The sequence below is a fragment of the Castor canadensis genome, chromosome 9 (genome assembly GCF_047511655.1).
Source record: "Castor canadensis chromosome 9, mCasCan1.hap1v2, whole genome shotgun sequence".
Classification (NCBI taxonomy): domain Eukaryota; kingdom Metazoa; phylum Chordata; class Mammalia; order Rodentia; family Castoridae; genus Castor; species Castor canadensis.
Genome location: NC_133394.1, coordinates 154,236,839 through 154,254,607, shown reverse-complemented (window position 1 = coordinate 154,254,607; position 17,769 = coordinate 154,236,839). Strand labels below are relative to the sequence as shown.

Genomic DNA, 17,769 nt, shown 5'->3' with positions numbered 1-17,769 from the left:
GACTTCCTACCCTCTTACTAAGGAAACCCAGTTCTAGGTCACTATTTTTAAGGAAATCCCACGTTGGAAGGTATTTCTGCAGAGCTGTGTGGGGTAGCAAACTGCTAGGTAAATCTTTGTTTAATAAGTTTTGTTCTCATTCCTAATGAGAAGTGAGGCAGTCATAAAAACTCATCTGCTCAGCAGGTCCTTAAGTGACATGGAGGCTCTCACAACATTAGGCCCAGCCTGACCGTCCAGGCTACCTGACCCCACCATTTACTTCAGTACACAAGCACATAATGGTGGGTGGGCAGAACGTATAAATTGCCAATGGTCTCCACATGGGTAACAAGACCCGCAGCCACAGGTCATCTCCTCCCATTCAAGACATCCCAGAGACTACACCAAAACATTCATTATATCGTATACCACAAATACGTACAACTTTCATGTTTTTCTGTACCAGTTAAAAAATAAATTTTAGCCTAAAGTGAAGGCGAGAGACTAGAGCAGGGCTGCTTCGTGTGGCAGCTCTGTGCTGGGCTAACCTTGTCGTCGGCCTTTATGGAGCGCAGTCTCATGGTGAGCTGGAAGCGCAGGAAGCTATTGGTGCCGATGGACTGAAGCTCCAGCAGCTTGCACAGGGCCACCAGCTGAGGCCGGGTGAGGTTATCCATGGTCAGCTCGTCCTCAAATAACTTGGAAAAACGCATGATTTCCTCGTTGCTGGGCCTCTCCCCCGTCTCCCGTATCTGCAGAAGCAATTCCAACAGTCACCCTGCTGAGTCAGTGCTTAAGATCTCCTGTCCCCAACCCCACCTTCAGGTCCCAGCTGGAAGTGAGGAGCCAAGGGGTCCCGGGTGAGAGGCCTGCACCACCCACCCCTCGCTGTGCTCCTGAGGGGGCGACACGCCTCAGGCACTCAGCAGCAGCAGGGCCTTTGGGGGGCACTAGTGCATGCAGGCACCTAGCTCTGAGTGGCTCCTCTACGTCAGCAGTGCACAGGCTGAGGGAGGCCATGGGCTGCTGGCCATGGGGTCAACCCTCCTGTCCTTTTCCCCAGTGTCCCAGGACCCCAGTGGGGCAAAGTCCTGGGTTCTTGTGCCAGGCCTGGGTGTTCAACAGTGGAAAAGCCACACTCATCTGCACCTGCACCAAACTTTGAGAGGGCCTGAGCCCTGACCCGGGAGCGCCCGTCGGGGTACAGATAAAACACTAAAGGAAAGAGAAGGAAGGATGCCCAACAGGGCCTGTGTGCTGCACAGCTCGAACCAGCCTGGGACCCGAAGGCGCATAGTACCTTCTGGAAAAACGTGGAGAAGTCCTGGGTGGCGCCCCCCTTAGCTGCCTTATTCTTCAGGGCCATCTCCTCAATGGTGTCCTGGAGGAACTTCGCCAGTTCCAGCTTCACCCGCAGCTCCTTCTTCAGCCTCTCCTCCTGCAAGGGCAGAAAGGGGGCTGTGCTGCACCTTCACCCTCTGCCATCCTGTGCCCCACCACAGTGTTCCCCACAAAACAAATGTCTCACACACCCTTGGCCTCCCCACTCAGACCAACAGTTCACAGAATGAAATCCAAGCACAAAACTAAAACTCTCTGTTCTATTTCATGGCTTTAAAAAAAAAATCTTTGTGCGACCTCTTAGTGCAGGGGTTGGCAAACTTACTCAGTAAGGGACAGCTTTTGGGGTTTGTAGGTCATGTGGTCTGACATGTCAGCAGACAATACACGTGTGTCTGGGCATGGAGGTGCAGAGAAACTTCAGACTGGTTTTCTAGTTTTGTTTGTTTGTGCCAGACAAGGTCTAGCCAGGGAGCCCTCGCTGACCTCAAACTTAAGATCCTACTGCCTCCACCTCCCAAGTAGCTGGTATTACACACATGCACCATGATACCCATCTTGGACTCTCATGTTTGAAATGCAGTCACTGCTGCGATGCCCTCACCTTGATGGACTGGGTCTCAAATGTGGATGGTAGCATGTTGGGGAAGAGTTTCACAGCCACAGGGAGCAGGAACTCCATGAAGGGCACCACCACGAAGACCAGGAAGGGGACCAGGCGGAAGAGGTCAGCGCAGATCCGGAGGAACTGGAAAGAGGTGGGCTCCATCAGGGGGAGAGAGGAAGGTGGGGAAAGGCAGGGCATCTCTCCCACCATCACTTCAGCACAGCCACAGCAATGATTCAAGAGCTCTGAGTCCAAAGCCACTTAGCAGACACCACCTTTTCTGAAGAGCCATTTCTTGCTCTTCAGAAAAGTGGGGTGGGGTGCTAACTTGTAGGCCACCAGATGCAAGGGGCAGGTGTTGTGGAGACATCAGACAGGCCCAAAGGGGGATGTTTTTGACTGTATCTACTTCTCCACTTGTGACAAGCAAGTGATGTGTGAGATGGGAAGCAGCCCAGGCAGCCATTGGGAGCAGGGCACCAGAGACTCTTCTGAAAACGAAGCTTTTCAAGTGATTTAAATACCCCGAGTCTGCATGGGGAGGATCTGAACAATTCTTGACAGTCCTCAAGGTATCCTTCCCATTGCCCTGATACAAATTAAGTGGGTTCTTTTTCATGGCCCTACTCCCTTTCACAACCATGCCTTCCTTAGCCCAACTTTAAACTGGCTTTTCTAGCCAAACTGTAAGCTTTCGAGTCTCTCTGCTCTGCTTTTTGCTGCCCAGTGTCACTGCAAATCTGCCAGCAATAGCCATCCACAGCAGGCTGCTGGGCTGCCTTGAAACAGCACCGAGCTGTGGGCTTCTCTAGCCCACTTCTCCAAACTTTTCCAAACTCCTCCTGCAAACCAGTGCCAAAGGCTTAAGAACTACATGGTCAGGTTAGCCATAGCAACAGCCTCATTCCTGGTACCAGTTTTCTGTATTAGTCAGTTTTTTCATCGCTGTGACCAGCATACCTGAGAGAACAACTTAAAAGGAGTAAGGATTTATTTTAGCTCACATTTTCAGGTTGTAGACCATCATGCAAGGGAGGGCACAGCAGAAGCAGTTCCTGTCACGGCAGACTGGAAGCAGGACAGAAGCAGGAGGAGCCAGGCCAAGGCCATGTCCCCAGTGACCTACTTCCTCCAGGCAGACCCCACCTTTCACAGTTCCACCACCTCACAGCAGTCCAATCAAATTTTGAATCCATCAGTGGATTAAACCATTCATTAGCTCAGAGCTCTCATGATCTAATTGTTTCAGACTGGAGGAGTGTTTCAAGCACCTGCCTTGCAAGAACGAAGCCCTGAGTTGAAATCCTAGGACTATAAAAAGGAAAAAAATCACTTGCCTAGCAAGTGCAAGTCCCTGAGTTCAGACCCCAATACTGCAAAAAAAAAGAAAAGAAGAAAGCAAAGCAAAGCAGAGGGTGATCCAAGCATCACACAACGTGCACATGTTGAAACATCACACATTTCATAAACAGGTACAAGTTTTGCTTCACATATCGGCGAAAAAAAAGCTTGAGATGAAAAGCTTGGTAAAGTGGTGCACACCTGTTATCCTACTCTTGGGAAAACAGGAAGGATAAGTTTGAGGCCAGCCCAGGCTACATACTGACAATTTGCCTCAAAAAACAAAGCATAGGCTGAGGGTGTATCTCAAGTGGTAGGGCACTTGCCTACCTGGTGAGCCCTTGAGCACACACACACTCACACACACCATTCACACTTACACCCACACTCACACATACACTCATACTCTCACACACTCATACTCACATTCACACTTACTCACACACACTCACCATACTCACACACATTCACACTTATTCACACTCTCACACATACACTCACACACACCCATACTCACACATTCACACTTACACTCACACTCTCACACACACATCATACCCACACACATTCACACTTACTCACACTCACACTCACAGAGGAAACCATGCTGAAATATGTGAGCCCAGTGCATGGGTAGGATCAAACGTGAAACCTCAATCAACAAGCTAATTTTCTTTCCCTTTCTTTTTTTCTGTGGTGCTGGAGATTGAAGTAGAGCCTCACTGACTTTGCAGGGGCTAGACACACGTGTAGGGACACCAGCTGCAGGTAGGGCAGAAATGAGTGACTGGATGGGCTCTCCTGAGTACTGAGGGAAGGGAGCATCACCTGGGCCACATGGCTGTGTGTTCTGCCATCCGAGTCACCTGAGCCCTTTTTGCTTTTCAGGTTACTGATTTTAGACAGGGTTTTGAGTTTTTGCCCAGGCCAGCCTGGACCATGTTCACTTATCTGTGGCCTCCCAGGTACCTGGGATTACAGTACACATAATCACAACCAGCTTATGGGTTTGAGGCTAAGACTGGCCTCAAACCATGATCCTCACAACCTCCACCTCCTGAGTAGCTGAGATTATAGACATGAGTCACCATACTCAGCCCTAGCATAAACATTTTCATGATTCCCAAGCTTTTGGATTGTTTGGTGGTACTGGGGTTTGAACTCAAGGCCTCACACTTGCTAGGCTCTACCACTTGAGCCACTCTACCATCTGCATAAACCATTTTCTTTCCCTGCAAGTTCAATGCCAATTTGCAAGTGACAGTAGCAACCCTGTAATGAATGCACGTGCATGGGTGTGCTCGCTGGTGTAAGGCCCTGGACCCCATCTGTCTGTCTGTCTGAGTGAGAGGCCTGCAGGACCACTGGCACAAAGGCTCAAGGCACACCCAGGACAGCACATGGGGCACCAAGGTGAGCATGGGAAGAAGACAGGAAGCAAGATGGCACTCGCTGGGCAGGGCAGCTGCTGGCGGGACTTGGGCTTCTCACAGGGAAAGGGGCCACAGTGAGCTGCACCTGAGCCCACTTGTTTTAAAAGGGCTGCTTTTGCTGGGTTGCAGTGACAGATAGCAGGGCCCCTCTCACCCTGGCCCTGGCACAATGGTGGTGTGTGTAACCATTTAAGAGTTGAGAGGGGCCAGGCACAGTGCTCATTGTCTGTACTCCTAGCTTCTTGGGAGGAGGGTATCTGAGGGATCATGGTTCCAGGCCAGCTCAGGCAAATAGTTCTTGAGACCCATCTCAACCAATGGCCAGGTGTATATGCCTCTCATCCCAGCTATGTGGGGAAGCACAAATAGGAAGCATGGGGGAATGGCTCAAGTGATAGAGTGCCTGCCTAGCAAGCACCTGAGTTCAAACCCCAGCACTGCCAAAAAAAAAAAAGGCCAAATAAATTGGTTAAAAACAAAACAAAAAAAAACACCTAATAGAACTTGTAGAAGTAAAATTATGGAGAAAACAAATCCCCAAAGGATGATTAAACAGACCACTTCTTCAGCTGAAGGAAGAGGACGGGTAAGATACCTAGAGAGAGAATCTTTTTTATGTTGTGTTCTTTCTCGTGAGACCAGGGTTTGAACTCAGGACCTTGTGCCTACTAGGCAGGCACTCTCCCTTTTGACGCATACCCCCAGCCCTTTCTGCTTTAGTCACTCTTATGTAGGGTCAAATTTTTTGCCCCAGCTGGCCTGGACTGTAATCCCCATGGAACCACAGGTGCACAACAACATGCAAGGATTACTGGTTGAGGTGCAGGTCTGTCTTATTTTTCGCTGGGCCTCAAACCACCATCTTCCCGATTTCTGCTCCCAAGTAGCTGGGGTTACAGACACAAGCCACCACGACCAACCTCTTTTGTATGTTTTTTCTTTGAGATGGGGTCCCAAGCAATAAACACAACAGGCTCCCCTAGGGGCACATGTGTGGCTGTGAAGACCAATCTGGAAGCAGCAAGACAGAGAAGGCAGCCCAGGGAACACCACCGCAGAACAGACCTCTTGAGGAGTCAAGACGTCCTCCAGCAGGAGGGCCGCCGAGCCTCAGCAGTCATGTTACAATTTAGCGGGACACCACAGAGGAAGTTCGTGCTGTACAGATTTTTTGACATTTTCCTGTACCACAGGCAGTGACAAACAGCACTCGCGGCACTGTGGACGCAGCCTCGGGTGGCAGAAGACATGGCAGCCCTACCTGCCTGCGCTCCCTGCGGGTCAGCGTGTGGCCGTTGAGGATGCGCCAGAGCGTACGAGCGGCGATCTTGGTGTCGATCCACAGCAGGCGGAATCCGTGGTAGTAGTGCTTCAGCTCATCCAGCACTTTCTGCCCAAGGGACTTCTTTACCACCACCTTGGCTGGCGGGCTATACACAGGGCCACCCTCCTCCAGCTTCTTGTTCTTGTCCTTTAGGGACTTGAGGGATTTCTCCACCACAGAGTCATCACAAAGAGGGGACGATGAGTGCCAGGCCCGCACAGGAAGGTACTGAGGTCCTGTCACAACCAAGCTTCCTGAGGTGGGGGGGCATGGCACCCTTGCCAGCTCGCACAGGTGCTGGAGCCTGGGAGTCCAACAGCTGAGAGGCTCTCCTCTGAAGCAGAAGTAGGCAGGATGGGCCGGAGCACAGCAGCCAAAGAGAACATGCCTTAAAAAGGAAAAGGGAAGAAGTGGCAATGAGAGGCCAGCATCTTTGAGTGCTGAGCACCAAACACTGACAGGAACACCAAGCCACATGCCCCAGAGAATCACAACCACACACACCATCCCACCTACTTCCTAATGCCCGAGACACTCCTGGGAGCCCTTGGCAGAGCTTATGGATGAGGTCGAGACAGTGAGTGGCCTGCCTCAAAGGTCCCTAGAAAGAGATAGCAACGGTGGACACAAGGCAAAAGCTTGACCCTTGCACTTGGCCTGTTTCTGGGGCCAACGTTGGTAGGTGTGAAGCGCTGCTTTGGAATTTGTGGGGTGGGGTGTGAGCTGAAACCTGTTCAGTTTGGGGGACTTCCAGCTAACTGGAGGCACTAGAGCAAAGGGACAAACCCAAAGAAGCGTGCCCAGGACCTGTCCCCGATTGCTCGTTCAGCTCCAGCACCAGTGGCCTGAGTCTCTGCAGCCCCTACCAAGATCCCAGCTCACACACCAGCTCATGCCACACCTCACTCAGGCCCAGCCTCACCCTAGTGCTCTCTTCCTTATGTGCACCTGCCCAACTGGGAGACAGAGGCACACATACCTACCAGGCCCGTTTCACCTCCACCAGAACACAGGCTGCGTGACAGCCGCAGAGCAGGGGAGGGGAGGCCTGAGTGGACCACAGTGGGAAGCAGACAGCTGAAAACTTCAGGCCCTTCTCTGTCCACACTAGATTAGGCACACAGGGTTGCCTGGCCCCAGCCAAGGGTTTGTGCACCACAGAGACCCTTTTCTGACTCCGCAGGAAGCTGGAGTCAGTGGTGGTGGGGGGAGAGAACAGACACCATCCAATAAGGAAACTACTGACCTGTGCAATTCTTCAAATTCAAAATCTACATATCTTGCCTGGCTCATCAGAAACCTCTTCTTGTCACCTCTCTGCACCTGGCTAGATGCCAACAGGAGGGCCCGAGCTCTGGAGCAGCTAGGCTCAAGTGCAGCTCTGCTACTTACTGCTGTGTGACCTTGACCAAGTAACCAGACCTCTTTGTGCTTCAGGAGCTTCCTTTGCAAATGCATGTTAATATGTGCCAAGTACCCTGAACAGTGCCTAGCCCACTCACTACCGACTCAGAAGCGGCTGCCGCAATGATGGTCCCAGCAAAGCAGCGGAAACAAGGTGGGGCTCTCCAGAGCCGCCGTGCTTCATGGGAAGGAGGAAGGAAGGTCCTGTGTGACGAGCAAGCACACACCACCTTGCGTAGCAGCTGCAGCCGGGGTAGGACACTGCCAGCCCAGAACAGACTTGGTTTTGGTGCCAAGCACTGGCTAAAGACCATCCCGAGGCTCCAAATCTTCCCTCAATCACAGCCTCACAAGCCCAACACTGACTTAATGCAAGCATAAAACAGCAGAACAGTGCAGGGCACTGCGGGCACTGGTGTGGGCAGGCCAAAAGTGAGGTGGTGTGCACGTGTGCGCCCTGCTCAACGTGTGCATGCATGTCCATGTCCACACCCACCTCCCCCAGGGCCAGTGAGGGCTGTCCATCCTCTAAACCCTCATCCGGTCCCCCACCTGCCTCCAGGCTCCCCGGCCCTGTAGTCAATCCCAGGACTGGGGCCACTCAGCCAGTTGGCCCCAATTTCCACCTTCTGTGCCTTGTTTCATCTCCAACTGCCCGTATGTGGAACAAATGCTACCCCATCTTCGTCAGGCTTCATTACCCAACTTCCCAACACTTAGTTTGCAAGGAAAATCATGGCACCCAGAAGGATGATACAAGCAGGTATGGGGATCACTGACAAAGACACATCTAAACAAATCAAGCGGAGAGGCACACAGCACACTGGGTGAGGGTTCAGCACCCGAGCTTGGTCAACTTCAGCTCCTCAGAGATTACAGTAGACCCTTGGTATCGGCTGGCATATAGTTTGAAGACCTCCCTAGGGAAAAAGCCACAAATGCTTTTTTATTTATTTTTGACTGTTCTTGGTCAAAATTATGTGTAATAAAACTTCAAATGAGGCAGGCTTAACATACTATTACTAACAGCTTAGCTATTTTTGGAAAGCATAAAATTGTTTTTGTTTGATTGTTTGTGGTGCTGGGGATTGAACCCAGGGTCTCATATATGCTAGGCAAGTACTCTACCATTAAGCCATATCTCCAGCCCAAATTATGCAACATTAAAATCTCTTTCCAAGCCAACATAATGGTGCATACCTGTACTCCTAGTGCTCAGAGCTGAGGCAAGAGGATTGCAAGTTCAAGGCCAGCCTAGGCTACATACTGAGTTCCAGGCCAACCTAATCAAGAGCCGCCCTCCCCCAGAAAAAAAATTCATTGACACAGAACTAATCTGGGTGCTGCTAGCTGGGGACCAGCAGCTGGGGTTGAGTACCACTCGAAGGGTTAGCCTAGAGCCTATCCCATCACCTAAACTCCTAATTTTCCTTTCGTTTGTTTGTTTGTTTTTGATGAATCTCCTGCAAAGTAGGGGAAACCCCACCAAGCTAAAGCAATATCTCAGCAAGAAATGCACTGCTTGCTCACAGCACAAAATCTGGGCACTTGTATGAAGGTTCTCTTTCTGTAGGGCTGTGACCCTTCATACCTTAGCCTGTATCTCTACCTCCGAAGCAGGAAGACCAAGTAGTGCCTTGCACAGGGACAGCATGGTGTCAGCCACATGCCTTCAGCTACCAAGCAAGTAGACAGGGAGGAGTTGCAGGAACCCAGACGTGCTCTCCTGATACAGAGCTTCTAACTCTCATCAATACTTGTACACTGCAACAGGTATAAATACCTGAGGGCTGCTCCCAAAGGGACAGCTCCCTGGAGGCATCACCGAACCTCCTGCCACAGGTCACCCTTAAGACAGGCACAAGGCAAGACAATAGCACACAGTCCAGCAAGGGAAGACACTAACCAGGACAAGTCACCCTATTCTTTCAGACACAGTGTGCCTGACAGAAAGGAAGGAGGAACAATGTAGCAATAGCTACCAAACCCAAGAGATGATGCCACAAGTGCAGGACAACTCTGTACTCAGAGGCTGTGATTAAGCGATTCCACAATATGTAAAACCACACTTACTCCCCTTGGCTGGGAAACTAGAAAACCAAGTCACCAGAACACCTAGCACCTGGTCCCAGTCCGCGGGCCAATTCCAGATTCCAGGCTCGTAACATGGCAGGGTGAAGCATCACCATGCTGAGTGCACACACTACAGAGACCTGTGTACCTATCATCAGCACCCAAGCACTTCCCCAGCAAATCCGGCCACCAGCCACACCACGTGGAGACCAAGGATCAGCTCCGGTGCTCCCACTACATGGGGACAGCCCCTGCTGGGTTTCAGGACTGCTCACTGCTGCATCACAGCCTGGCTGCCCCTGCAACACTTCCGAGAGAGAGAAGGCCACAAGTTTCCAGATAATTAGTATCTGTCATGCTGTCCTGGATCAGACACTCTGCCTACTCCATCAGGGCCTGGGCCTTTCTGAGGTTCACCTAAGACTGCTGAAAAGCTATGCCATGGCTACCTCTTGAAGAACATATCAGCATGGCTCGAGATTTCCTATTTAGTGCAACCAAAATGAAAAATAAAAGTTTTTTGCTGCTTACCCACAAGTGCTAATTTGAATTATGAATTCATCAAAAGAGCCTTAAGGTTTAGAACTCAGGGCTCTGTGCTTGCTGGACAGGTGCTCTACCACATGAGTGACAACTCCAGTCACATTTTTTTTTCTTTTTTGGATATTGAATGCAGGCTTTGTGCTCCATGTACTCTACCTCTTGAACTACACCACCAGCCCTTTTGTTTTTGTATTTTGTTTTAAAGATAGGGTCTCACAAACTTTGCTAGGGCTGGCCTTGAATTCAAAGTCGAGAGTCTCCTACCTCCACCTTTACTCACAGCTCACTGTTTAGCATTTTTTTTTTTTTTGGGTGGCACTGGGGTTTGAACTCAGGGCCTCACGTTTGTTAGGCAGATGTTCCACCACTTGAGCCATTCCACCAGCTTCATTATTAAGCTTTTTAAGTAAATGTCTAAAATTGTTAACTTAAAAAAAAAGAAGCAAAAGCTGGGCATGGTTGGGTATGCCTGTAACTCCAGCATGTGGGAGGCAGAGGCAGGAGGACCTCAAGTTCCAAGCCAGCCTGGATTGCAAAGCAAGACCCTGTCTGAAACAACCAAAGGCTAGGGCTGAAGGTGTAGCTCAAGTGGTAGAGTGCTTGCCTAGCAAGCACAAGCTCTGAGTTCAAAACCCTAGTACCACCAAAAGAAAAAACCAAGGGCTGAGGATCATCTCAGTGGTAGAGTGCCTACCTACCTAGCATGTGCAAGGTCCTGGGTTTGATCACCAGCACTGCCAAACAAACAAACAAACAAAAGTTAACAAATCACAGTTCTTATGTCCTAATACAAACTTGAAGTGCTAAAAAAGGTGCTTGTAAAATCCAACATCTATTCTGAATAAAAACACTTTAAAATAAGAATAAGCAGCAGGGCAAACAGCACTGAAACCCAGGAGCTGCTATTCCCTGTAATAAGCACAGACTCTGTTCTGCTGCAGTGATGGCATGTGACCAGCTACCACTGTCCCAACAGAGCTGGCTACAGAAGCAGGAACCAAAGCCACACAGCAGAAGAGGCATTGGGATGGAAGAGGCGGGGCACTGTTTTGTGCCAAGACCCCACCCAGGACCAAACCTGTGCTGCCTTGAGCTAAGTAGGAAGTGAGTGACACAGTGGTACAACAGCCAAAAGTACCTGCCAGCAGCAGCAACCACTTGGGAAGGAATAAAGAGGGGTAATGAAGATGGGAGGCTCCTGGGAATTGTGGCAACGTGGAGTCAAAAGCAATGCTTATGACCTGCATACAGGAAATGACACAGCTTTTCCTGAAAGAGGAAAAAGATCTTAATAAATAAAAGCCAAGGAACTGGCACTAGTGGCTCACGCCTATAATCCTAGCTACGCAGGAGGCAGAGATCAGAAGAATCATGGTTCGAAGTGAGCATGGGCAAATAGTTCTCAAGACCCTATCTTGAAAAAAACCAAATGGTTTTTTGGGTTTTTAGGGCTGATGGAGTGGCTCAAGTGGTAGAGTGCCTGCCCAGCAAGCACAAAGCCCTGAGTTCAAGCCCCAGTACTGCCAAAGAAAGAAAAATCAGGGGTTGGGCATGTAGCTTAGCATGAGTGAGACTTTGGGTTCCACCCCAGTACCAAAAAAAAAAAAAAAGCCAAGCTTGGTATGATGGAGGCAGAGATTAGGGAGGATTGAGATTAAAAGCCTGCCCGGACAAAAAGTTAGCGAGACCCTATCCAAAAAAAGTAACTGTAGCAAAGAGAGCTGGGGGCATGACTCAAGTGTGAGAGGACCTGCCTAGCAAGCTCAAGGCCCTGAGTTCAGCCCCCAGTATCACCCAAAAAACAACCCTCCACCTGGAAAGAAATGACAATACTTTAAAAGTTGCTATTCCCCCATGGTTTGATGGATTTTGGCAAGTTCATCTGGAAGGACTCTCAAGAACTCAGAGGAAGGTCCAGAAAATGTATACTTGAGATCTCACTAGGGAAATGCAGGCGGTAGGTACTGGTTCTGGATACATTTATCACCCTACAGAAATGACAGATGCCTAGGAAAGCTTTGGGGTCACCAATGGAGCACATTCACCTTCCATCTGGGTGGATTCATACAGGTGACCAGAGTCCAAGGGTATTCACCTTCCATCTGGGTGGATTCATACAGGTGACCAGAGTCCAAGGGTATTCCAATAACCTAGACCAGGGCTCATTGCTTTAAAACCAGAGACTTTACATCAGAGCCCTCCTGAGCCCAAAGAGCCACACCCTACAGGGCATCCCAGGAGCTTAGCTCCAGGCCACGGCAGACCTGAGCTGTCTTCAGAATGCACGTCAGCAGAAGAGGCCCTGTGCCTGTCCCTGAGTGCCACCAAAAGTAGCCTTGAGACTACCAGAAGAGAAAACGAAGTCCCACTGGGAAGGCACGCAGTAGGAGTCAGGGGCAGAAGGCCCAGGCCAAGGGATGCTCTTAGCCAGCGTCAGCATCTAGACCAGATGTACCCATGCAGCAGCAATCCAGTCACAGAAGCCCTGCCAGCCGAGGAACTCATGCCAGCACTTGATGGAGACTTCACACTGCAGCATGCTTTATAACAGCAACCTCGTCTTCAGATGTGACTTGGGGTTTTTATTTTAGGGAATGAGACCTGCTTCAGGAACTGTTTTATAGCTGAAAGGATAAATCTACTTATCCTTACTTATTAGAGTAAGTTATCTGACTTGATGAACACAAAAACCTTCGAACTCCTAGTAGGGAGGAGTTGAAAGGAAATTAGGTGCAGAAAGAGGTGGCACTGGGATCCTGCTCTCCCACAGGAAGCGCAGGCAGTGGACAGGAAGGAGATGAGTCTGCTAGGGGCGTCTCTTCTGACTATCTCCTCAGGGTGAGACAACACGTGGCTGAGGCAGATGTGGGGTGGAGGGGACAGTGCAGCACAGGGAGCAAAGCAGCCTAAGTCTCTGTACTGTGGAAGCCACTATCTGTAAGAAAAGCCCTCTCGGACTGGCCCACTGGCCAGGCAGTGACGATACAGCCCTACCTGGGACACTGCTGCCACCTGTTACTCATTGTTGGTCATCTTGCTAGGCTTCAGATACAGAAAGAAGGGCAAGTCCATCATGCCCAAGATGTGCCCTCAGAGCCAGGCCAGGAGTACATCCTTGAGGTAGCACAAGCCTGAAGGACCAAAAATAATCAAGGGAAGGTCTGCCCTGTGCCAGGGACAGATCCCAACGTGCCCAACACTGCCCTGCATGGTCAAACTACTTTGGGCACAATTACTTGGAAAACCACTAAAAATGACAAGTGTATGAAGCATGGGAAAGATTAGTCACACTAAGTAAACAAAACTATAGTAAGCTGTGTTATAATTGTACTAAAAAACAGATACATGAAAAAGTCAGGGGTGAGGGCACCTTCAAGTGGTAGAGCACTTGCCTAGCATACCTGAGAGCCTGGGTTCAAGCCCCAGTACTGAAAAATAAAAAAATAAGTGCAACTCAGGAGGCAGAGTCAGGAGAACTGAGGTTCAAGACCAGCCTGGGCAGGTAGTTTGTCAGATGCTATCTTGAAAACACTCAACACACACACACACAAAAAGGAGCAGCCCAAGTAGCAGAGCACCTGCCTAGCAAGCATGAGGCCCTGAGTTCAAACCTAGTACTGCTAAAAAAGAAAAAGAAAAAAAATTCACCAAAATGCTACTAGTATTTGTAGTACTGAAATTAAGAGTATTTATTTCCTTTTTCTTGTTTCTTTTTTTGGCAGTACTGGGATGTGAACTCAGGGCCTCATGCTTGCTCAGCAGGTGCTCTACAATTTGAGCCACTCCGCCAGCCCTGTTTTGTGTTGGGCATTTAGGATAGGGTCTCTTGAACTATTTTCCCAGGCTGGCCAACAATGATCCTCCTGATCTCTGCCTCTTGAGTAGCTAGGATTACAGGTGTGAGTCACGGGCACCTGGCAAGAATATTTATTTTCTTAAGATTTCCTAATGTGAGCTGGGGATGGAGCTCAGTGGTTGAGCACTTGCCTAGTATGTGTAAGGTCACGGGTTCTATCCCCAGCACCAAAAAAGGAAAAACCCAGTAATGTACATGGTTATAACCTTCAAAATAAAGATATAAAGGCTTGAAAGAAACAAAAACAAACAATAAGGAAGCAGGACCAGCTGCTTCCCTGATGCTCAGCACCCTCTGGCTGACAGATGCAAAGTGCCTTGTTAAGCAGTGTTTACTTACTCTCGGTTTATCAAACCCACGATCCTGGTACAACTGAGACAAGCGCGATCCCCCAGACTACCTACGACAAAAACAAAGAAAAAGTCAGCAAATACATCTCAACCAGGTGTGTTTGAAAGTCTGAGGTACCTCTCTTGTGGAACCCCTGTAATTAAGTTTTAGAAGCCTGCCTGAGTGACAGAGGCTTCAGAGCACAGCTGAGGGAAGGGTCTCCCAGTTAGGAAATGGTTTCATGGCAGCCTCCACTGGTACTGGTAGTGTCCTCACACAGCAAGGGATACATGGTAATCTAAGTCGAGCGCTGGGTTCATAAGCTTGGGTCACCGCCATTCTCAATTCATAACATCAAGATATTAGCCACATTTTTATATGCATCAACTGTTACATTTTAAGTTAAATTATAAAACACAGGGCAAGAAGCACACCAAGCCCTTCCTCCATTCAAACAGGGTCAGCACTTCCTCCTTGATTCTGCCCCTCCAGAACTTGGATCACCCAAGCAGATACCCAGGGAGGACCTCACTCTGACCCCTCTGTCCTACCAGCTCCCTTCCTAGGTTCTCCCCAAACCTACTATGAGCTGTCCCAGATCCCCACAGAAACCCCAGGTCAAAGCCAAGTGGGCACCACTGCAGGTGCCCAACTTGCCTACACTTTCATGGGCTACATAATTTGGAGGCTCCATTGCCCTCTGTTTTGGTAATTCACTAGGTAACAATGATAACTCACAGAACCCATCAAAATGTACTCACTGTCAGTTTGTCACAAAGGACAAAGGAGCTGTCAGAGAAAGAGGCACAAAGGTGAGGTGAGAAGGGTCTTGAGCACCCAGCTTCTCCTTCCTAGCTGCCTCCTCTGCAGGACAGACTGCTCCAGGAGTCCAGTCCACACCCTCCCCACCCAGGATGTAAGCTGAAGCTCCAACCCTCTAATCTGAGCACATGGCCCTTGCCTAGAGTGATCAGGGCCACCCTGGGTCCCTCATTGGTGGGGTAGGAAGGGGCTCATTATGAATAACAAAGCCACTGCTATGACTCCTAAAATTCCCACGACTTTAGCTCTGGGCAGGAACAGAGACAAAGACCAAATGTATTTCCTATTATCACCTTTTCCTCTCCTGGTCTCCAGGAGACCATCTTCCCCCGATCCTCTTGATGGGACCTCTACCTCGCTCCAGGCAATCTTCTTCCTGACATGCACACACAGCCTGCAGGCCTGGTGGGCCCTTTCAATAGTGCCAGGACTCCTGCCCCATGGAAACCAGCCCCTCCCCAGTCCTGGAGAGTTTAAAACTGGCACTGCAGCCAGCAATGGGGGTTTCTCTCCAGACCAGCTTCTACATGCAGAGAGGGCAATGGGGAGGAAGTTCACAGTGGAGAAATCTGACAAGCACATCTCAGCTGAGAGATCAAGGTCAATACTGACAGTGATAAAATATCTTGATGGGATGTGGCGAGAAAGACACCTCACCTCTGTGGCTCTCCACCCCTAAATCCATCATTCCCAGTTTAAGTATGAGAAAAGCATAAAAAAATACCAACAGACATGCAGCCTAGTGCTGGTCAGGTAATACTGCCGCAGTCGTGAAAAACAAGAAAAGTCTGAGAAACTCACAACCTAAGGAGTCATGACCACTTGTAATGTGGTGTCCTGGATGGATCCAGGGACATCAAAATAAAGCATATGCACCACAGAAGTAGTGCAGAATAAAGTACGGAGACTGAAGGGAATGTGAACACAGCAGGGACCTGAGCTTAGCTGTGCTGGCTCACCACATTAACCCGAAGGGTATGTCATTTCAGGACCTACTCTGCACAGCCCAGCCCAGCCTCCCACAGGTTCTGAATCCCTTAGTCCCACAGATAACCAGTAGTCAGGTAGTGTCTCTGCACAGAGATCTACAAACAACTACAGAAAATATCCTTGTGCCTGGAATAACAGGACCCCACACACACACACACACACACACACACACACATACACGCAACTGTTTAGTGGTAAACATGCTACAGAAACCAGAAGTGGCAGAAGTACTTCGTTGCCATCCCCAACAGCCAACAGGTAGGACTGCTCTGAAGACTGCTCCTCCCACAGGACAGGGCAGGGCAGGGAAGGGCTGGGTGGCTGCTGCTCCACCACGCTTCTCGCCAACACTCACTTTAAGGTGACAGAAAGTGTGCTTCACCCCGGCTCTTTGTAAACCACAAAGCCTCTGGAAATGGACTACTTTTCTTGGGTCGCGCTCGCAAGAACGTGTTTCATCTTTATCTCAACCATAAAGAGCGTGAGCCCAGCCAGCACAGGCCCCGGGGCTGGATGGCTGGCTGACCTCTGCTCGGCTGCCCCACCCGGGGGAGCGGCCCACGGGGCTGGCATCGCCCGGCAGGCCCCGTGTCTACCGAGTCCCCGAGTCGCGCCTCTCAGGCCTGAGCGTGGCCAAAGGGCACGCGTGTCCTCGCGAGTGGGCGCCATGTCCCGTCGCGCCCCATCCACCTAGGAGAGTGCCAGGCTGTCCCGGCCCTGAGGAACTTTCTTAGAGTCTCTGTCGGAGGCTGAGACCTGCGGCGACCCGGGCGATTAAGGTCACAGCGACACCGCCCAACCCGGGAGGCACGGTGCCACCGGGCGATGACGGAAGGCGGGGGCGCGGGAACAGCGGGGACGACCGGGTCATGCGGGGAGGGGCCGCGCGGCCAGCGGCCGACCCCCCACCCCCGGCAGCTCTGTGGGAGCGCCGCACTGGGGGCAGCCGGACGGCCTCCAGGTCCGCGGTATCCCGGCCACGCGCCGGGAGGGACCCGCCCTGGGGTGAGCGGCTAGCGGTGCAGCGAGCCCGATCCCTGCCCAGTCCAGTCCAGTCCCGGGCCCACCGACCCCGGACACCGGTGCACGCAGGCCGCTTACCCCGCGGAGCGGCAGCGAGGGGCGGGTGGAGGCGGGCGGGCCGCCGGCCGCGGCAGCTCCTGAGCAAAATGGACGCCATGCACCGGACGCAGCGGCCTCCTGCTTCTCCACGCGGCCGCAGCTCCTCGCCGTCCGGGCGGCGCCTGGGCCCGGCCCGCGCGGACAGTTAACTGCAGCGGTTGGTTCGCGTTAGCGGGCGCTCAACTCAAGGACCCGGCACCGGCAGCGGCCATGTCCCGGCACAGACGTCCGCGGGGCGGGGCGAGGCGGACCGCGCCGCTCCCATTGGCCCCGCGGCGACCGCCGCCGGCCAGGTGAGGGGCGGGTCCGAGCGGCTCACTACCGGTTCCAGCGTGCACCAGGCGACTTGTTCTTGCGGTCCGCAGACTACAGATCCCGACGTGCACCGGGCAGTCTGCCCTCCTCCCCCACCCTCCCTCGCCGTCGCGGACTACAAATTTAGGCCTGCATCTGGAAGACCTCCCACCCTTGGACTACAAGTCCCAGCATCCACCGGGAGGTCTCCGGGTTCTTATAAAGTAGAATTTTGCTGAGAGCACGTGCGCATGCGCGCTGAGCCCCTTTCCACCCCCCCCACCGCCGCTCCCCGCCTGGGTTTGGG

At 51.3% G+C, this 17,769-nt stretch overlaps 1 protein-coding gene across 1 annotated transcript in view; it reads right to left on the bottom strand.

The window, feature by feature from the left end:
• Letm1 (leucine zipper and EF-hand containing transmembrane protein 1) overlaps positions 1-17,430 on the bottom strand; it is a 31,214-nt gene extending 13,784 nt beyond the window's left edge. Inside the window, exons 1-6 of the mRNA XM_020177287.2 lie at positions 17,148-17,430; positions 14,244-14,304; positions 5,966-6,416; positions 1,928-2,071; positions 1,283-1,420; positions 531-734 (exon numbers count right to left, since the gene is read on the bottom strand). Of these exons, the coding sequence (XP_020032876.2) occupies positions 531-734; positions 1,283-1,420; positions 1,928-2,071; positions 5,966-6,416; positions 14,244-14,304; positions 17,148-17,226 (1,077 nt within the window). The 5' untranslated portion in view covers positions 17,227-17,430. The remainder of the gene's footprint in view (positions 1-530; positions 735-1,282; positions 1,421-1,927; positions 2,072-5,965; positions 6,417-14,243; positions 14,305-17,147) is intronic.
• Positions 17,431-17,769: the final 339 nt, after the last annotated feature.